This window comes from Hyperolius riggenbachi, chromosome 4 (genome assembly GCF_040937935.1).
Source record: "Hyperolius riggenbachi isolate aHypRig1 chromosome 4, aHypRig1.pri, whole genome shotgun sequence".
Lineage (NCBI taxonomy): Eukaryota > Metazoa > Chordata > Amphibia > Anura > Hyperoliidae > Hyperolius > Hyperolius riggenbachi.
This window is the reverse complement of record NC_090649.1, coordinates 268,078,044-268,100,863: the sequence shown is the minus strand read 5'-3', so window position 1 is coordinate 268,100,863 and position 22,820 is coordinate 268,078,044. Positions and strand designations below refer to the sequence as shown.

At 39.4% G+C, this 22,820-nt stretch overlaps 1 protein-coding gene across 1 annotated transcript in view; it reads left to right on the top strand.

Moving 5' to 3' along the window:
* The window catches only part of PREP (prolyl endopeptidase), a 216,675-nt gene that overhangs the window by 128,522 nt on the left and 65,333 nt on the right, over window positions 1-22,820 (top strand). The window contains exons 9-10 of the mRNA XM_068231238.1: window positions 7,147-7,344; window positions 16,494-16,597. Coding sequence (XP_068087339.1) covers window positions 7,147-7,344; window positions 16,494-16,597 — 302 coding nt within the window. The remainder of the gene's footprint in view (window positions 1-7,146; window positions 7,345-16,493; window positions 16,598-22,820) is intronic.

Genomic DNA, 22,820 nt, shown 5'->3' with positions numbered 1-22,820 from the left:
CCTGAACTTTGATTTTGTACCTCGATATTTCTGATACTCTGTTGCCGAACCCCGGCTCGTTCCTAGACTCCGCCTCAGCCTCCTGATTCTGTACCTCGATATATCTGATACCCCGTTGCCGAACCCTGCCTGTACTTTGACTCCGCCTTTGTCTTCTGATCCTGTACTGTATCTGTCCATGTGTGTACGATCTGGCTTGTCCGACCTCGAGAACCGACCTCACCCTTAGAGGCGGTTCCTCGCTCTGTTAGCGACCCTTCCTCCTGAGGGTCACTTTCAGACTTCCTTCCTACTGTCAGTCTGACTCCTCCCGTCTTGGAGAGCTCAGGTCTGCGGAAGGAATCTGTGCAGTACTCCTTGCTGCACTGAGGTCTAGTCCTCAAAGTGTTGCTGTCACACCAAACACTACACTCTACTCAGGTGAACAGAGGTTAGCTAGTATATCGGATTATCGGTGATACTGCAGATCACTTATAGTCTGGTATACATCTGTATTCCCAGTGATACTGCAGATCACCGGTAATCAGATCCTCTCTGTGCTTCACCGATCGTTACACAGGTGTGTGCCTTTCCAAATCCATCAACTGAATTAACCACAAGTGGATTCCAGAGGAAGCGCACCCTATTTTTAACATTAGATTTGTTTGAATGTCGGTTGCGTGTGTAGATTCTAAACGGTGACAGCCTGAATGCAATCTTAAAAACAAAGCCATAAAACTGAAAATAAAAATATATATTAATGTTCTATATTCTATATTACTAATGTTCCTCTTACCATCCGTACTATTTATTATCTCATAAGTTTATTTCACTGCAGGTTCACTTCCTCCCTAGGGTTCAATTCAACCCTATTATCTGAGTTTGGGAATATACTAAAGATGCACAATATATAGGAATATACTAAAGATGCACAATACATAAAACAAGCTTTTTGTGGTCATCTATTTATACAACTTCATTATAACCATGACTGTTCCTATGTATTATGTTTTGACTGCAAATTTATGCGGCTTGTTCTTTCCTGGGTTTTTCCAAGCTGCGTCCAGAAGGCTCCTGTTGAAAACAAATTCAAGCAAAAAACAAAATAAAAACAAAAACTGAGATGTCCCTATGGTAATCAGTTTACTTTGTGTTATAATAAGTTTGTTGAAGTCAAAACCACATCGAGCTTGAACAACACTTGTGCATCTAATTACTTGTGCTTGAATTCTTTATGCATAAAACATAGCCAAATTTCACTCTTCATGATGAAAAGAAAAACTATTTAATACAATGCAAGCTGTCGTTATTTTAATCATACTGCTGATACAAAAGGTACAGATAACTAGCTTTTGAGCGTTAGAAAGTTCATTTGTTCGTTATATCAGCTGGCGGTTTTATGTCTGGACATGAGCCAAACTAGAGACTTTTGGCCAGTTGCTTTTGTCCTCAGGCACCTCCCACTTTTTCCCCCACTTCTCTCCACAGATCTGCATATGTTGCCAAGTAAGCATGGATGGTCCCTGACTGAAAGCAGAGTGTCGGGGAAAGCAATCGCAATGATCATTTTAAATGGCAAAATCTGCAAGTCTGTATGTAGCTTTATTCTTGAGTGAGTTCTTACCTGATCCGACTGTTTTGAATGAGTGACTATCTTATGTCTTTGGCAGTGCCTTTTATAACCAGCCAACTGGCATCCTATCACTTAGACTGGTTTAAAAATCTTTTTGTTTAATCTGTAGTCTTTCAGTTTGGATAGGGCTGTTTCAGAAGGCATATGACTTCATACATCATTGTTCTGAGAGACATAATTTTGTGCTCAAATATGCACAACAGATGGCCAAAATGCATATTTAAGGGTTGTCAGATTTGCAAAGAACGCCCAGTCTTGTGCTGGCAGACTGGGTAAATGTTGAGCAAACCGCACACAACATATACCTGATGGCATCAAATATATTTCTCACATTTCTCTTGGAAGTTCAGGTTTCATCTTACAATGGGGCCCATTGGTTGATAGGGGAGAAACAGAAATGTTTGACAGGCATTGCCGTTCATACGTGCACCAATCAACAGTGAGTGCCATGTGCCATTTTGACTGGTGGATGAAGGTTTACTACATCCACCTCCGCTTAAACTTTTCAAAAGCAATATGATCGCCATTTAACTTACTAAAGGGGAAAGAGCAGGACCCAAATAAAAAGTATTAGGAGTGTGCACCAGGGTTCACCCATGTACCAACAGCTTTTAATCACTAGTGTGGTGTGAACAAGGGCGCAGGCTCCAAACAGCAGCCACTTCATAGCTTTGCTGATGACTCTAGCTGTATTTATAGTAATTATTCTAATAAAGTGTAGTTTAACTGAATAGTGCAGGGATTGATTTTAGATGCGTAATCATTGAACTTACAAAGGAATACTAATCTATACACAGTACATCACAAATGGGATATGTGTGTATTTTATCTTGTAACTGAGTCACTAGGATTATTTCTTGTATAGCTACTAAATTCCTTTTTTTGATACATTGAGCTCTAGTTATCAAAGCATCTGACAGAACAATTGCTCTTTTTGTGTGAGAACCAGTCAGACTCTCCTTTCCATTTCCCCAGTGCTGTAGAAAAGACTGAAAGGTAGAATTTTCTTGATGTGTAACTAGATCAGCTGCTTTAATAAGGTCCATTCAATGCAATTCCTTCCAAGAGGTCAAGCTTCTAAAAATCCTAGGAGCCCACATTTCTGAAGTGAAGCAGCATTGGTATGCAGTGTTTGATGTTATCTTGACAGGATGCATTTGTTTTTGAAATGTCTCTGTTTAAGTTGTATCAAGAAAATATAAATACCTTGGGATGGGGATGGAGCATTTTCATCTTTCTGCTGTTCTGCAAAATGCAACAATTTTTACCTCATTATCAGTCTCACTTCAAGGTTAATCAAGGGACTAATCATTTGTATTCTCACTATGGTGAATCAGCCTTTCCAAGGCAATCAAAAGCAGTTGGGGTTAATTAATTCAGCAGAGAGTTGGTCTAAATTTGGAACTTCACAGATTACAAATTTAAAAGGAAAGACTACGGAAATGTTAAGTTTCCATATTTGTAACTTGTTTATACCTGCGTAAAGGCACAGCAGCTACAGATCTCTGGGGAAATTATGTATATGCTAAACTGTTTCTTTTATAAGGTTAAAGTCAGACGGGCAGTTTCAGTATCACATCCAGTGATTAAAGTAAAGCGCAGTTGAATAATTTTAGCGTTTAAGACATTTTGTTTCCATAGGTTGCTTTGTAGGTTTTACTTGTTTTTGCGTAGTATGTATTTGCAGTCATAGTTGTATTGAAAGGTGGCGTGTCCCTGCGCAGCCTCTTGAGACTTTATACATCGTCCCAGCTCTTGGTTACTCACAGGCCTTATGTGGGATTGAAGGCAAAATACTGCATGCCTATGATTCTAACTTCCCTAGTTAGTTTTTCATCTCGGATCCGCTTTAAAGTTTTAAGACGTCTGTGATTTCCCTCTGTGCCTGCTGCTTCTGTGACGAATGTCAAGTTACCGCAGTTCCTATGGTATGGTGCCAAACAAAGGTGGAAACGAAAGTGTGGTAACCCATTGCAATCACAAATTACGTTTTTACAGATGTAATTCTGCTTCCAGCTATTGCTGGTCTAGTTGCTCAAGCAAGGTCAGTCCAGGTGGTAATCAAACACTAGGTCAGATGTCAAGCAAAGTCCTAACATGAGAGCAGTTCGACAATCGCACCCATCAGAGTAGCTAACTAGAGACTAAATGCCCATCATGGGGGGAATGCGCCAGGTGGGGCAAAACTTTATCTGGCCAATGATGATCCCTTGGAACTACATGTCCCAGCAACTAATTGACTGCTTTAACAGAGTGGCCTATTGGCCTCTCATTACACTAATTCAACTGTTCCCCTCTGGCTGCTGGCATAGGACATTAGATTGTGTACCCGTGCAAGGTCACTCCAGTAAGCTGACCGCGTTGGTTTAAAGCTGGCTGAATCACTGAAACCCTGGAAAGATGCATTCAATACACAAATATTTTGAAGTTTAATTGCCTTTAAAAAAATATCTGTCCACATTGACGCCTAAAACGATGCTTGTTTGGGGTGACAAAAGTATGTCGGTATGGCCATCTAGTTTACAAATGGCATGTCCAGTAGTCCAGTAAAGGTGCTGACACCTATATGCATGTCCTGCACTGATAAATGCCAACCAGCCTGAAACAACACAGTTTGAATTACATGACACTGAAATATTAGAAGCTATGTGTGTGTTGGAAATCGCATGCATCCTGAACCTTTTTTTATAATTGCCTAGAGGAATGACTTCATGACATTCACTACTGTACTAATAATGCATTTTAAGTGTCGCTTTTTTCCAAAATATGGAAGACCACCTGCAAACACCTTCTGTTCAAGAAGCACACACAGTGCTTTGCATATGAAGCTGTAGTCTGCTGCTGTCGTTTTTTTTTTTAGTTTTTTTTTCTGCCTGTATTCAGGTTAGGTTGAGATCGAACAACAAAAGCCAGCCTATTACAGGAAAGAATTTGTATTTATTAATGACCGCTCCACACATTTGGCTTTGGGGTGCTTTACACACAGTAGCATTTCTGCTTGCAGCCTGTCATTTTTCTCTTCCATAAATCCCAACCTAGATAAATAGAGTTGATTATTTCTGACAAGGAGATTGCCCTTTATGAGGCAACATCTGAATTCCTTATTGGTGCTACTGTGCTTTGTGCTTCATCGTTTCAAAGATGTGGGAACCATTGTTGTGTAACCCAAAATCACCTGATTTAAACATATAGCATTGTATGTTTTTTTTTGTGCTACTTCAAAGCGGACCTGAACTCAGAACTTCATCTCTGCTCCAAAAGATCTGCAACAGCATAATGACCATTAAACCAAAAAACATTTCTTTGTTACAGCTGATAAAAAAAATCCTAAAATAGATTGCACTGTTTCTACTTCCTGATTCATGGAAGCAGACATATTGTTAACCTTCTGTGCTATCAAATGGCCTTATCTGCCAAAGGCAGTCATGCTACCCGGGGGGGGGAGATCAGATTACAACTTGTGATTAGTCACAAATGAGGAGGAATTTACCAGGCTAAACTCTTTAAATACATACAGGGTGCATTTCTCTGTGTTTCTTCAGTCCTGTGCAAGAGTTCAGGTCTACTTTAAGATACCGTATGTTTAAATTGGTGCAATATCTCAGGTAAAGCACACCTGAATGAATATGGAAACTGACATATTTAGGTAAGCAAAACCTTTTTACAGGGACAGTAATGGCCTCGTTATGATTGCTTTAAAAGCTGTGAACTAGGAATTATGGCACCAAATGTATGTTACATAGTTTGGTTGGAAAAAGACATCCGTCCATCAAGTCTAACCAGAAAAGAAAAAAATAAAACAAAACCCACCAACCTGCGCATATTCCAATTGATCCAGGGGAAGGCAAAAAACCTTACAAGGCCTGAGCCAATTAGCCTTAAAAGGGAAAAATTCCTTCCCGACTCCAGGTGGCAGTCAGATAAATCCCTGGATCAACTCTTCTGGGATTTACCTAACATTTATCACAGTGGATGCACTTCAATGCAAGGAAAGCATCCAAGCCCTCTTTAAATGCAGATATAGAGTTTGCCATTACTACTTCCTGAGGTAAGATGTTCCAGATTTTACCCACACTCACTGTGAAGTACCCTTTCTAAATAGATAGTAAAAACTTTTTTCCTCCATAAACAAATCATGTCCCCTTGTCCGTTGTACAACCTTAGGGACAAAAAGCTCATCTGCCAAGCTTTGTATTGTCCTTTGATGTATTTATACATGTTAATCGGGTCACCTCTGTAGCCTTTTTTCTAAGCTAAATAAACCCAGTTTGTGCAACCTTTCTCGGTAGGTGAGATCTTCTATCCCTCGGATTAAATAAGTTGCCCGTCTTTGTACCCGTTCCATAAGGTCTATGTCCTTTCTATAGTGTGGTGCCCAAAACTGTATTCCATACTCCAGGGGTGGCCTCACAAGTGATTTATGCAGAAGGAGTAGTATACTAGCATCCCAAGATATTATTTCCCTTTTTATGCATCCCAGAATTTTATTTGCTTTAGCTACTGCTGCTTGGCATTGTACACAATTGCCTAACTTTTTTTTTATCAACCAGTATTCCGAAGTCCTTCTCCAAGTCTGATGTTCCCAGCTGTTTGCTATTAATTTTATATGATGATCTACCATTGGTACGTCAAATGTGTATGACTTTACATTTATCAACATTAAATTTCATCTGCCACATGACCATGCTAATTAATTGTATTTCATTAAAACCAATTCCATATTTTAATACAAATATGAATCAGTAACCTCAAATAATCCCCGTCCCCTTGTACTTTTTGTTTTGACCAGCTGTTCATGCAGTTCTCACCTTACTAAAATATGTAATCATATAGAGCTAAAAGATGTGATCATATGAGGAACTGGACAAAAATAGTAATTCACAGTGCAAAATAAAAAAAAGTTTATTGAAATATTAAATGTGTATTCCATCTTCAACAATATTTGTCACAAGTATTAAATTGACACCATTGTCAGAGTAACCGCGCAAAACGCATAGCATTTGTCCAAACCCAGGGCTGTGAATTTGAGAAGTCGGATGTGGAGTAATTTTTCTGTACCTGGAGTACAAAAATGACTCCAACTGCTCTGTGCACCACTGAGAGGGTAGGAGAGAGAGACTGGAAATAGAGCAAAAACTCAGAAAAAAGTACTGGTATGTATGTGAATAAGTAAACAAACTACTTCTCGTCCACTCACAGTACGGTTTAACTTTAAACTGGGAATCCTATTAAAACATTTTTTTACATATTTGTTGTTTCTTGTTCGGTTGGCTAGAAAACTTTTTTTTTTGTGTGTGTGTGTGCAATTTAACTGTTATAATTTCATATTCTACGCTAATAGCATTTCTGCAGTGTGCTGATATGACTAGGGCATCCTGAGGAAGCGTGTTATCCCTAAACAGCAGGCCATCACTGCTACTGTTATTTGTTTGTTTCCACATTTTAGTAATTAAGGAGCCACTTTTGACTGTGGTGCAGACCTCTTCTGTGGATATTGGACTAATTGCATTTTCTGTACGTTTTTGTTTCTCTAGAATGGGTGGCCTGTGTGCATTCAAAGTTCCTGGTCCTATGCTACCTCCATGATGTAAAGAATGTGTTGCAGCTTCACGAACTTGCCACTGGGCGCCATGTTAAGACTTTCCCCCTGGATGTTGGCAGTATAGTAGGGTACAGTGGTCGAAAGAAGGATTCCGAACTTTTCTACCATTTCACCTCATTTTTATCACCAGGTGGGTATACAGTACTCTATACCATAATAACGTTTGATTTATTACAATGCATTACGTTACAAATTTGTTTTAGGTAATTTGTTATCATTAGAGCTGACAATGGAGTTGGAGTTTTTTTTTTTTTTTTTTTTTTTAAACCTGGATAGTGTACTGGTTAAGGGCTCTGCCTCTGACACAGGAGAACTGGGTTAGAATCTCATCTCTTCCTGTTTAGTAAGCCAGCTCCTATTCACTAGGAGAACTTGGTGAAGACTCCCTAACACTGCTACCGCCAATCAAGCGTGTCCTAGTGGCTGCAGCTCTGGCGTTTTGAGCTCGCCAGGAGAAAGCGCAATATAAATGTTATTTGTCTTGTCTTTTAAAATTATAGCGTAAACGAGGACAGAGGTGCCAAAAGAATAAAAGCAATTATTAAAATGTTTAAAAGTGCTTAAGAGGCAGTGGTGGACTTACCTCCTGTAAGCAGACACAACAAGCTGTGTATTCAAAAAAGGTAGATTTATTGGTACACTCCAGGGGGTCGTTGCGACGACCCCCTGGAGTGTACCAATAGATCTACCTTTTTTGAATACACAGATTGTTGTGTCTGCTTACAGGAGGTAAGTCCACCACTGCCTCTTAAGCACTTTTAAACATTTTAATAATTGCTTTTATTCTTTTGGCGCCTCTGTCCTTGTTTACGCTATACCTAATATCCACCCCTGGTGGAGGGGGGATGCCCCTTGTTTTTCCTATCTGCAGAGAGCAACTTCTTAACCCTGAGTGAGGACAGGATAATCTCCTCACCTGCCTATACAGTGGTTGCCTGGAGGTAACCCTGGTTTGTGAGTATATCGTTGTACTTTACTTTATAATACCCATTACCACTACGTACTACACCATATTTGGCTCTCGGTTCGCTTTCTTTACATATGTCTTTTAAAATTGTCAGATTGTTCTTTTATCACCATCGCCAATGCCTGGTACACAGGTGCTATTTTCCGGTCAGATCGACCGGAAATTTCATATTCGATTTCCAACTTGTGCTGTACGGATTTCAAAATCGATCCCTTTTTTTTTATCAGAATGAGATCAGACATGTTGGAAATTATGGAACGATGGGAAATATCCCATCAATCTGATGGTAAAATTGCATCTTGTATATTTATCTCTAGCAGTGGTTTTCTTTCTTTATCTCCTGTGTCTGATAAATCCTCAGTTCTGTAGAAATAAACTAGAACTATTTTTAATAATGTAAATTCAATCTTCATCGTTCCGTGTTTCACTTATATTATCTACTAAGTTTTTTCCTCACAATCCCAGATACAGACTTACATAATGATGTATTATAGACTGCACATATTCACAAGCACAAACTATCATACATTTATATACAATTCAGTTCCATGCGCCTATTTGTTACTCCTTCAAACATTGTCTATAGTAGATTTTTATCCTATATAATAAAGCCCCTGTGTATCTACGTTGTGTGTGTGTGTGTGTGTGTCCCTGTATTTGCGCTACTGCGTGTGTGCCGCAGGGCCAGGAGCAGGATGGGCCAGGGGGCCAGCCCGGTGGGCGGGTGTGCGCGGCGGTGATGACAGACCTAGAGCCATTTTTAAACGGGCTAAGGTCTCTAGTAGAAACATAAATAAAACGCTGGGGGTGAGGAATAGGCCCTTGGTTTGAGAGCCTGTATAAATCGTCTCTTAGTACTGGTGCCTGGCGCTGTTTTCTACAATTGCTTGGATTGACTGTTCAAAAAGCACAGTTAGGCCTCTTGCACACTGCAAGCAATTCAGATTCAGATTCCGCTTTTTAATCTGTTTTTACTTCAGATTCAGATTCAGATTTGCAGTTTGCTCCTTGCACACTACAAATCTGAATCTGAATCGGAGGTAAAAACTGATTAAAAAGCGGAATCTGAATCGGAATCGCGTGCAGTGTGCAAGAGGCCTAAGATGGAATTGTAGCTCTGAAGCTTAATAAAAATAAAAAGTCAGATGCTTAAAGGGTACCTAAACTGAGAAGGATATGGATTTTTCCCTTTTAAAATAATACCAGTTGCCTGAATCTCCTGCTGATCCTTTGCCTCTATTACTTTTAGCCACAGCCCCTGAACAAGCATGCAGATCAGGTGCTTTGACTGAAGTCAGACTGGATTAGCTGCATGCTTGTTTCAGGTGTGTGATTCAGTCACTACTGCTTCAAATACACCAGCAGGACAGCCAGGCGACTGGTATTGTTTAAAATGAAACATCCATATCCCTCTCAGTTTAGTTTCCCTTTAACTTGGTAAAGGGAAGCCTTTGGATAGTTCAAAGCCTTCCCGTTTTGTCTTAAAACCTCACCATTCCTGTAAACGGTCCATATGTGCCTTTTTGCCACACTCCCAAATGTGAATGAGTTCCTCCAAACTGGACATGCTTGAGTAAGGTCCATGCATGCCCAAGAAGAACAAAGTTGCGCATGCTTGGCTTATTTCCTCCATGGAAGAGCACATTCTTTCCAGGCATAAACAAATAAGGTCCGTGCATGCCCAGTAGAACTAAGCCCTCATTTAAGACATTGCAGTAAGCCTCCGAACTATTCAAAGGCTTCATCTTTTGAGGTAGGTATCGGAATTTTTCATTTTTATGATGCTTCAGGGGTACTTTAAGGGTTAGTGAAATGTAAAATTGTCAAAATAATTATTTTTCCACGGGAGTAAAAATGTGCCATATGTAGGTGAGATGAGACTTGCCTATCCACTGCAATTGCTGACACAAGTCACATTCTAAATTAGTTTGTACTGTGGAGCCCTAAAATATGCTGCCACCAAAGGTTTAAACTCTGCGGAGTACCAAATCCCACTGAATCCTAGTAAAACGAGGAAGGCACTGTAAGTTCATAAGAGACCTTTATCTTGCGTTTCATTGCTTCTCCTCACAGTTCAGCATCCTCGATACATGCAACCAGCAGGACCTATATTCCATATTTGTGTTAAAAGAGAAGCCCTCTGTATTTTCAGAATATAATGTTACTTTGAGAGAACTACAAGCCTTGATTAGTAATGTCTACTTACGATATGCAGACTTTTATTATGTGGATAAGACTTTTTAAATGTTACTTTTATTTTATGTTTAATTCATGGCATCGTGTGCATTGAGCTTTTATACCCAAGATCAACATGTACACGGCCATTTTTATTCTTTCAGTTTTACATCACAGCTTGTTAGATACTGATTACAGTATATATTTTGTAAGTTGTGACTTAATTAGTGAGAAGGCCCAACAAGTAAAATAAAAAGCATAAATAGTCATTCTGTATAGTGAGTATCAGACTAATATAGAAGCGTCCTACATATGTGAGTAGATCCTAAGTCTGAATAAATTCAGTGGACTTTTTTCAAATTAAGCGTCTTGCTGTACAGTTGAGGTTTATACATTAGGGACCATATGCAATTCACTTTTTCACCTGAGTTTTCTACTAGGAGATAATTTTTCATCTTCGATTTAAAGTAACTTTTTAGCATTTTCAAATGGAAAAAGTACCAAAAAGTAGGTGAAAAAGTACAGTCAAAATTATTTAGATTATTTTCTTGCTTGTTGGTGGTTTAAAAGGCATTTTATTTACAAGTTAAAATATCACCTAGGAGAAAACTCAGGTGGAAAAGGGAATTGCATGTGGCCCTATATGTCTTCCATAGATGTACAGAAGAAAATATAACATTATAGTTGTGTGTTCAAGCTCTGTAAATGTCTTTCTGCTCACAATATTACCATGTTGGATAGATGTATTTTTGTGAAGGCTTAATATAGGGATAGAAGGACAACTGCAATGATCTCTCTGTTAGTAATCAAAAGATTTAGTAGCACTTGCATAAGAATTCTTTCCTCATATGGTGACGTGTAGTAGATTTGAAATTCTTTCAGTCTACAAGAACACACATTGACACAAACCAGAAACAACATTATTTTAAGTAGCGCCACAGTGATGACAAAAGGATTTGTACTCCTTTGCTATTTTGTTCTGTCTGTATTCGCAGAATAGCCATTAACAATTGTTTTTACTGTATACCGTATTATTTTATAAACATTTGTTATAGATTTTTTTCCCATCTTACTTATAATGTAAATATATACGTATAATGGAAAAAAAACCTAAAGATTTTTGATGCTTATTTTCAGGTTAACACAGCCCTTCAGTTTCATAGGCTATGGTAACAGTGGTTAAGCAGTTAAGCTGTCCCAGTGTTCAAAATGATCCTGTGGTGGAAGCGATTATAAACCTGCCATACTTGTTTTCTTTTAAAAATGCTAAGAGCTCATTTCCAGCAGGCAGCACGGTGGCGTAGTGGTTAGCTCTCTCGCCTTGCAGCACTGGGTCCCTGGTTCGAATCCCAGCCAGGACACTATCTGCAAAGAGTTTGTATGTTCTCTCCGTGTCTGCGTGGGTTTCCTCCGGGCACTCCGGTTTCCTCCCACATTCCAAAAACATACGGATAAGTTAATTGGCTCCCCCTAAAATTGGCCCTAGACTACAGTACTTACACTACATAATATAGACATATGGCAATGGTAGGGATTAGATTGTGAGCTCCTTTGAGGGACAGTTAGTGATATATATATATATATATATATATATATATATATATATATATATATATATATATATATATATATATATATATATATATATATACACATACACTGTACAGCGCTGCGTAATATGTCGGCGCTATATAAATACTAAATAATAATAATAATTTCCACTAGAGTGAATCTGAATTAGTCTTCTGCAAATTCGTTTATGCGTTTTCCGCAAAGAAATCACCCCGCACTAGTGCAATCGGGCCATCATTGTTTGGCTGTGTTGCTGATGCTTTGCTTTTAATACAAACCCAGCACAAGGATGGAGATCAGGTGCTCTAACTATAGATTGATCCCATTAGATGCATGTTTCAGGTATGTTATTCAGACATCGCTGAAGCCAGCCCGATAACTGGCATTGTGTGGAAAGGAAATATGGCATCCTCTGCAGCATACCTATTATACAGCCGCCGGGAGATTTGGGTGCAGGGGAAAGCCAATACACAGCTCACCATGCTCCTGCACAAGTCCTCACAGCGTTATTTACTATTCCCCCTTTGTGGATAGTGGGAGAAAGATGTAATTTGGTTTCCAGCTATTGCTGGCAGACAAATTATAGTGGTTTTTTTTTTGTTTGTTTTTGTTTTTTTAGTAATTTGTGCTTCATCTTTTGACGGCACCCAAATTACCCACTGAGCGCCACTGTAGCCGTAACTCCTTTACGGCCTATGGTGACGCAGGCTGCGCCCAAATCTCCTGCGCTGTATTTATAGCGCTTCCCTCTGTATGCCTCTCACTACAGGGTTGCTTTAAGGACTGAAAGTTTGTTGTTATTGCATCACTGATGGCCACCTTTTAATCTTAATATTGAAAACTCCTTGTATCGTTTGCAAGATACCAATTTTATTGTTCTTAAAGAGAACCCGAGGTGGCTTTGTATAACGTTAGTGGGGCACAGAGGCTGGTTGGGCACACTAACACCAGCCTCTGTTGCCCCATGGTGTGTGTCAAAGACCCCCCTGCTCGCCGCTATCCTTCCCGCAGTGCTGGCGACACGCAGCGCGTCGCCAGCACAATGTTTACCCTAGCGCTGTCTGTCAGCGCCGCTCCCCCGCCTCCTCCGCATCGCCGCTACCCGCCCTCGTCCCTTCCCTCCAATCAGCGTGAGGGAAGGGACGAGGGCGGGTAGCGGCGATGCGGAGGAGGCGGCGGAGCGGCGCTGACAGACAGCGCTAGGGTAAACATTGTGCTGGCGACACGCTGCGTGTCGCCAGCATTGCGGGGGTATAGCGGCGAGCAGGGGGGTCTTTGACACACACCATGGGGCAACAGAGGCTGGTGTTAGTGTGCCCAACCAGCCTCTGTGCCCCACTAACGTTATACAAAGCCACCTCGGGTTCTCTTTAATATTTATAAAACCATACGGCATAAAGGTGTATTTTACAAAGTACAGCCAAAATATATACAAAAAGAAACTGATGTCCTGTCTGAAAAAGCTAGCAGCTTAGAGTTGAATGAAAACTACTAACATTAGGCCTAATTTAGCACAGGAGAACATGAGTGGCCCTAGTACTGTATTTATTCAAATATCTGCTACATTTACCTGAGGGATATCAGACCACTTTGAGGTTTGCTGAAATGTTGGTAAACTGAATTTTTATACCACAATTACTGTTGCATTAACATGACTGACACAATCCAAGTTAATGTTACAAATTTCTGCCATGCAAGTTTTCAGTTTATGGATTAAAGTAGTCTAAAAGTCAGCATTTCTACTTTGCTCTAAAAGATTCCTCACAGCTTGAAAGCTACTATCCCAGAATTTTTTTTTTTTTGACTTTTTTTTTGCATCACTGAAATTTTTAAACAAAGCACTTTGTCCTGCTATTCAGCTTCAAATCTGCATCCAAACTAGGGATAACAGTATCTTTGTTTACATTCCAATGTTACAATGTGTGTAAACACAGTGTAACAAGTTAAAAATACCTCTCTGTGCTTCAGACACGCACACACAGTTCAGAATAGCTCATTAAAAGATGTTAATATATAATAAAAAGCAGTTTAAATATAATGTAATGACAGCTATTAGGATACGATAAACTACACTTTGGAAACTTGTAATTTGTAAACAGACAAAATTACATGTGCACAAAACTGAATGAGTAATAAAAAGTAAGAAAACACATTTTTACTGAATGTTATGTCGGAGTTTCAAACCACTTTAAGTGATCATTTTAAGTATTTTCAAAGTAAAAGGTAACCTGAAGCGAGAGGTACATAGAGGCTGCCATATTTTCTTTCCTTTTAAACAATAGCAGAAGCATGGCAGTCCTGCCTGCACCTTCAGGTGTCCTATAAGTCCAATAGAAAAATAATGAATATGAATAATGGGGTCTTCTCAGAAGAAATATTACAGCCCGGTGCTTGGTGTTAGGTCAACTAATAAGTGTAAAAGGGCATTTGTGGATTAAGTCAGGCATGTTAGTTGTAAGAATTTTAAAATGTTTTCATGGCGCATCATCGTAGTTTGTTCTCACTTTGAATGGTCAGCAAACTAAGCCCTCATATAATGGACAAAGAGCCGTTGCCTATTTTAAAGTGCAATGCAATGTGCTCTTTTAGTATACTTTTTTGTGACTAATGTAGCATCTTTGTAAGCATAAATAATTTACTTTTCCTTTTTAAATCCTCATGATCATCTTAACTGGAGGTGTAGTAATTTGTGTGTTCTTTGCCGAAATATATTTGTGCTTTAAAAGGTGTCCCCCTTTTCTACTCCACGTAGCTGGTAGGTTTGTGCGTCAGCTCCACCAGTAGTATCAGGAGAATGTTGCAATAACCAGACTGGGTAAATAAGTGATATTACACTACACTTTCCGTTGGGAATATACAGAATAATATTATGTTCATATTAAGTTTTTCATTATTATTTGAAAAATAGGAACCCATAGGATATTTATAAATGACCAGTTGAATAAGAATGATTAAGATAAATGTAAATAATACAGTAGGTGGTATGATCCCTCAGAAAGTGGCTTCTGATTAGAGCTCTGTACAGGGCACTGCTCCACTTTTAAGACATTATTTTACCCTCCTTGCAAATTATAATTTAATGGAGCGCTTCCTTATTTTTTCAGTGAGAATATTGCTAAATTGAGCTCACTAATAGCCTATTACGGTATATAACTTAGATAATGTTGTTGGTAGCTTTGCTACTTCTGCAGTGAACAGTTAGTCCTAGCCAATTCCCTAATCATTCCAAATACCTAACGCTAACCCACTCGTAGCTTTGACGCGCAACTGAACTCTTGCACAGCACAGAATGAAAAGTCTTTCTTTCACATACAGTTTTTGAATACATCCACTGCTCTGTGTTCTGTGGCGTTTAACCGGATCAAAGTATAAGGTATTTCTTATTGGCAGCTCTGATTAGACTGCAGGAGCTCTGCCCACACAGCTCTCCCCATACAGCAAGCACTGAGGATTAACCCTTTCATTGCTCCCTGCAATTTGTCCATAAAGGTCATCATGCTGTGGCTACTCTTTTAGAGCAGATAGGATAGTTTAGTTCTACTTTAACTTCTGTTAACTCTTAACGTCTCCCCTTCTGTCTGAACGTAGGCTTTCAATCTCCTGACTACTATAATATATGTATTGCTAGGCTGGTAATCATCCCAGCCTATTGGAAGTCACGGTTAGTTTACATAACATGACCCTGAGAAATTCATAAGAGGCCTAGGAAAAAATTGCATGCAGTACTTAGCAATGAGTATTGAAAAAACAAAAGATTAGTGTAATGTATTCTGCTTAAAGTGGATCTGAACACTTGCATTGGACAGAAGGAAAATGGAGAGACATGCACCCTGTATGTATTTAGCCTGTCTAATTCCCCCTTATCTGTGACTAATCGCAAGCTGGAATATGATCCTTCAGATGTGTCACCTGACCTACCAGGGCACATACCTCATTTGTAAACACGGGATGCTAAAAATGTCGGCTTCCTTAAAAGCAGGAAGTAGACAAACTGCAGATTTATTGCAGCATTTGTATCAGCTGTAACAAAAAGTTGTTTTTATTTAAAGGTTATGCTGTTGCTTATCTTTTAGAGCAGAGAGGAAGTTCGGAGTTCAGATCCCATTTAGTAGATGTAACTGTGACCAAAATTAGCATAGCATCTAAAGTAATTACAGTTGGTGACATAAATTTAAAGCAGGACAATATTTATCTAGCACACAAATTATATTTATCAGAATACAATTTGAATTTTGTTTGTGAAACTCAAATCTGAATACATTTTGAAACTCTTCAGGAACAACTGTAATTATTTTAATTCTTGATTTGTACTCAGGAATGTGAAAAGATTCACGTTTCTCTATAATAGTCTGAAACACTTATAAGGAATAATTGAGCAACCTTTACTGCAGAATTGATTTCCTCTGAATAAGTGCTTATAAATTATTCACTGTATAAATGTACCCAGGGCTGTTTTTTAACGTTGTACACTTTTGTCACTCATTACATTTTGTTGCGCTTTCGGGTTCATCGTTCTTCTCATGATCTATCTGTAACATGCTGACATTCCTGAACTGTTGTTTCAGGCATTATTTATCATTATGACCTGACCAAAGACGCACAAGAGCCAAGAGTTTTCCGGGAAGTGACTGTCAAAGGATTTAATCCATCGGATTACCAAACGGTTCAGGTGATTAAAAGCTCCTTCTTATATCTGCATTAGCAAGTAAGGCATTGTTTGACTTTTAGTTTGGAAGTTTCAGTGTCCCTTGTTGATTGATTTGTCTTGAGGTTAGGACATAACCTGTCTAGATGTAGAAAGACAACTGACTTCAGATCCTGCTTTTTTACCTCATTTAATGTGGTTCAGCTTTTCTCTCATGTCCTGTCACTTCTGAGGAACACACTTTGATGAAGGTTATAATGACACATGTCAACTCAGCTGATGTCTAAGTGTCAATGAATAAGTGTCAGCAGATGATGACCTCCACTTGGCACCAAAAGTAAGATGAGAATCAGCTGCACTTTTCTTTGCAGTATATTTTAACCCAGCTCCAAGTACAGCTCTAAAAATACCATCCAATAGGTTAGTGAGCACAGTGCAGACTTGTGACTTTAAGACAACAACCAGGCTTTTTGAGATCACAGCTTCTAGCTCTGGTAGTCTGTGTTGTAGGAAATGGCTGTCAAATTGACTGGCTAAATACATTCAAAGTATTCATTTTTTGATTAAAAGAGCAATGAAAATTCATAATGGGCAATATAAAAAAATTAAACCATTGCAGTAACTTAAGCAATTGCTAGTCATTTAGCCATATATCTCTAGTTCATAAGGCGCTTATTGTTATGCTACAGGTTTTTTGTTTTGTTTTTTTTCCTACTGTTACACCTAATGGAAAAAATCTTATTGGATATGATACGGATCATGGGAGTGTAGGTATTACAGTTATATATTACTTGCATCTCATATAAATCCAACTGTTTGGAACAGATGTAGGTGAGGTGCAAGGTGTAGAATAATAAATAGTCTCTGTGTATAAATCTCTGTCTTCAAACTGCTGGTTCCTGACACAAGTACACCCTCTATGCACTATATTAGATAAGCCTGTTATATGAGAAACATCCCTACACATTAGTGGGACCAGTAAATGTATTTTATATCACTTTTGTATCACTTTTTTAGCAAACTTGGCTCTCCAACTGTTAAGGAACTACAAGTCAAGCAATGCATTTGCCTTTATGAGTCATGACTGTGGCTGTAAGACTCCACTCCTGCAATGCGTTGTGGGACTTGTAGATCCTTAAAGGGAACTGACCACATTCTCTTTCACTGGAATCTCTCCTGACATAGAAGCTGCCATGTTCCCCCCTCCCCTTCTCACATTCCTTATTTACAGAAGTCAGAGATGCTATCTTGACACATTGAAACACACCATGGCTTTGAAGACACACTCCTAATTATTCCCCCCCTTTGCGGATGAAAGGCATTGTTTACCTCTTGGTAATTAGCTCAATAAAACAATTAGAGGTTCCTGAAGTCTCTGCGGATGGGGGCGGTCGGCAGGCCTGCTCAAACAGGCCAATTTAACAACTTTGAATGTAAAATACAAAGTAAAATTAAAGTTTATTTTAATAATGAAACAGATAGTCGGCATTCATTTTTCATGTGCTATAGAAATGTCCTGAGTGAAAAAAAGGTGCTCGGTTCACTTTAATAGCTGGAGGGCCAAGTTTGCCCATGCCTGCTCTAGAAGGACACAGTGGGTTATCAGGTCTAAGTGTCCCGACATTGACTACGAAAATGTAAACAAAGCCGATATTTGGAAAACATTGCATTCCTTGCATCTAGGGCATAAAGCACTGGCGCACTAGATGATGATGTGGGTCACATGCCCATGCCCGCCAATTGTAGGCTTGGGGGTATGGCTCGGGTGATGTCAGAATTTAACTCTTCGATCATATAAAAGTAAGAGACGGGATGGCAGAGGGGACTGCTTCTTCTGCATGCTATCCTGGTCTCTACGCTTCCTATTTACATAGTTACATGGTTATTTTGGTTGAAAAAAGACATACGTCCATCGAGTTCAACCAGAGAACAAAATACAACACCAGTCTGCTCCCTCACATATCCCTGTTGATCCAGAGGAAGGCGAAAAAACCCTTACAAAAAACCTTATTTAGAATAATAGCTTCATGTCTGTATGCTGTAAATATATGTGATGTACATAGGACATAGGAAAGACTGTTTATACTCTGAAGAAATCAACATGTAACAAAAGATGCCTGATTGTTGAATGAACCCCTTAAAGGTGAAGGTGGCTGTCTCCGCTCTATCTCCTGTATGCTGTCGCTGTGAGTTGCAGCTGTAATGAGTTGCTGGTGCCGGAGTAAAAATTGTGTTGTGCTGTTGCCAATAGCAACCAACGTATAGGTTCTTACAGCCTCCATGTACCTCTCACTTTAGGTTCCTTTTAACTTCACCCTGCGTATGCCTGTTCCTAACTACTATTTACCCTGTGCCATACACCAACTATAACCCCTTTCTCAACTCCTCCAGCTACAACAGCCCTGATGTTTATGCTCCATCTAACCCGGACCCCTCTCTCCAAATGCCTAAGCCCACGCCCAACCTACACCCTGTAAAATATACTTAAAACTAAAGTCTTTTGATCTATTGCTTACCCTAATATTAATCATTCTTTTCTTCTAGCTACTAACCCTGCCTAGTCCTAACTGGCTTGGGCCTCTTTCACACAGGAGGCTTAAAGAGGAACTGTAAGCATCCTCTCAGCAATGTCCAGCGATGTCCAGTAAAAATGCCTGGGACGAACCATATTTACTCCTGGCAGAGTAACAGTTTTTTTTCTTTATTCCAGCAGTTGTAACTGTTATACGGTGAAGGCTGTAACCACTTTTTTTTTTTTTTTTTTACTGACTGATGTCATCTGAAGGTGCCCAATGCAGGTGTGGAGAAAAGTGCAGTTAGAGAACTAGCTGAAAGAGCATTTTGTCTGTATGTACAAACGAAATTGAATGGTTGTTGTAAAGTAGTTTTATGCGGGGTACACTACATACAAATTTCTGGCAGATTTACCTGGCAGATCGATTTTTTTTCCAACATGTCCGATCTGAATTTCGATCGATTTTCAGTTCAATTTCCGTAGAAGTGAAATTCAGATCGGACATGTTGAAAAAAAAATCGATCTGGCAGGTAAATCTGCCAGAAAATTGTATGGTATGTACCTAGCATTAGTAAAGTAATTGCACCAGGGTAAATGAATGGAAAAAGAGTGGTTTATTGTGATGAGAAAGCAGATCATGTCCTCAATGCCCACCTGTTAACCAGTTCGGCCTTTCTGGACGAGCTTTCTCGTCCAGAAAGGCACTGCTGCTTTCCCTGCATGGTGCGCGCGATCGGGCGCGCGCCCGCCGCTAGCCCCCCGATCAGTGAATGGGAATATAATTCCCATTCACCGATCTAACTTCCCCGCAGAAATACAGATGCTTTCTCTCCAGAGAGCGTGGTATTTCTGCCCCCAGGAAACATCTCCCCTGCATTTAAGTTCTTGGATGCGAGATCGTTCGCATCCAGGACTTTTTTCACTGTGGCCATCTTGTGGCCAAATAGTAAACTGCACCAACATACATTTTAAAATAAACAATTATACTATTTTACATTTAAAATAGGCAGTTTCCCTCCCACACCAAAAATTACCCACATACATTTTTTTATTAAAAAAAAAAAAAAAAAATTAAAAAAATACAATAAAAAAAAAAAAAAAAAAACCTAAATAGTTACCCAAGGGTCTAAACTTTTTAAATATGCATGTCAAGAGAGTATGTTATTATATTATTTAAAATTATAAGCTTATAAATAGTGATGGACGCACATTGAAAAAATGCACCTTTATTTCTAAATGAAATATCGGCACCATAAATTGTATTTATTTAAAATGGATTTAGAAAAAAATAATTCTTAGTAAAATGTACTACCCAAAGAAAGCCTAATTAGTGGCGGAAAAAACAAGATATAGATCAATTCATTGTGATAAGTAGCAATAAAGTTATAGGCGAATGAATGGGAGGTGAACGTTGCTTGGATGCATGAGATTTTCAGCACTGCGGTGCTGAACCGGTTAAGAAGCCCTCTTCAAGTGTGTGTGTGTGTGTGTGTGTGTGTGTGTGTGTGTGTGTGTGTGTGTCTCATTGTATCACTCGAAAACGCCTTGACCGATTTGTACGAAACTTGGTATACAGATCCCTTACTACCTGGGATGATATGTTCTGGGGGTCTCGCGTCTTCCCTCCACATTTGGGCGGAACTACAAACAGCAACTCAGATTTCACACATTCACCTCAATGGAAAAAATTAAAAAGTCTGCCATTCTTACAGTAACCAAGCCAGAGTCCCCACACTTGGCACAGTTGGTGACTTGGTGGCTGAGATTACAAATTTAGGAAAAGCATAAAACAGCCAATCAAATTTCAGCAATTCATTTTCAATGGGAAAATGTAATCTGCAGCCATTCTTAGAATGTTAAAATCGCAGAGTTTTCAAACTTGGCACACTTGGTCACTGGGTGAATGGGATTTATATTCAGGAAAGTGGGTACAGCCTACAGCAGCCAATCACAATTCACCTATTGATTTTCAAGGGAAATATTTAAACTACTGCCATTCTTACATTGTTAATGGCAGAGACTTCAAACTTGCAACATTTGTTCATTGGGTGACTGAGGTTCAAATTCACTAAAGAGTGGCGGAGCCGCAAACAACCAATCAGATTTCTTTGCTGGATAAAGTGCGTCCATTCACACATTTTTGATGACCGGAACCCAAAAGCTCACAAACTTGGTAATTGAGTGACTGTGTGTCAAGGTTACAAAAAGTGGGCAGGGCCAAAAACAATTTACTGGGACAATATAAACTGCAGCCATTCTTACACTGTTAATGGCAGGGATCTCAAACTTTGCACAGTTGGTTACTGGGTAAATTAGATTAAGATTCAGGAAAGTGGATGGGGTCTAGAAGAGCCGATCACAATTCACCCATCGATTTTCAAGGGGAATAATTTAAACTGCTGCCATTCTTTAATGGCAGAGGCCTCAAACCTGGTACTGGAGTTAGGTGACTGGAGTTCAGATTTATAAAACACTAAACACTAAATTGATAAAAACACTTTAAACACGCATCATAGTATCTGATACACCATTTATATCACCAAACAATGCAAGAATGACCACCTTAACATTTAGAGCACAGTGCAAATTAGTGCACAGTCCAGGATTCCCATAGCTTTGTATTGTATCAGGAATTACAAAGCCAGTCAAAATCAAAAAAGAGACGGCACAAGTGGTGTGCCGTCTCTTTTTTGATTTTGATGTTGCATGAGCTGTATGAGCAGTCCAGCTGAGGCTAGGCACCGGCCAGTGTACAGGTAATCATAGACCTGAGATACCGTTTTTTCCATATACCTGTTTTCACAATTACAAAGCCAGTGGCTGCAGTCATCAAATCAACATTAGAAAATATTTCTAATGAAATCTTGTCTATTATGGAAACTACAAGATGTAAAGTGGCAACAGAAGTAAACAAAGAACACCTGGATGATATTAATCACATAACTGATTTACCATCAACCACCTAATGTAGTCTCTCTGAAGGTGGTTATGAGACAACCATCTATGGTGCTACAGACATTAGATCGATTACTCGTCTAGCAATTAAGCTAAAACACCTGGAATAATGCTTGCTGTCCATGCATGCTGGGGATTTTAAAGTGAATTTAAATCGATGGGACAAAAACGAGTTTCACTTACCTGGAATTTCTACCAGCCCCCTGCAGACAGCCTCTGCCCACGCCATCCTGGAATGATGCTCTGGTCCCCCGCCATGGCTTAGCTTTGTTTTTCACTCTCTGGCCAGTGGATGTATACTGCGTATGCGTGGCACCAGGAACGACCTGCGCAGTACGAGATTTCCAAGTACTGTGCCTGTATAAGGACGCTCCTGGTGACATGAGGATGCGCACGCAGTATACATCCACTGGCCAGACGGTGAAAAATGAAACTAAGCCGCAGCGGGGAACCGGAGCATTGTGCCAGGATGGCGCAGGCACAGGACGTCTCATTTTTGTCCCATCGATTTAGATTCACGTTAAACATTCGGGTATCGGCTTATGATCATAACAGATTAGCAATAGACCCAGTAATTTTACACACTGGTAAGGAAAGGGTTAGGGATTAAAAATTGTCCAAATTACAGGCTTATTTACTTTGTTTTGCGTTTCGCCTCCATTCAACCTCCATATGAAATGCACAATTGAAATCTAAGATATGAAAAACCAATTGGACATTAAAAGCAAGGCAGGGGTGGGAAACACCAAAATCAGTTGCGCTTAACATAAATACAAA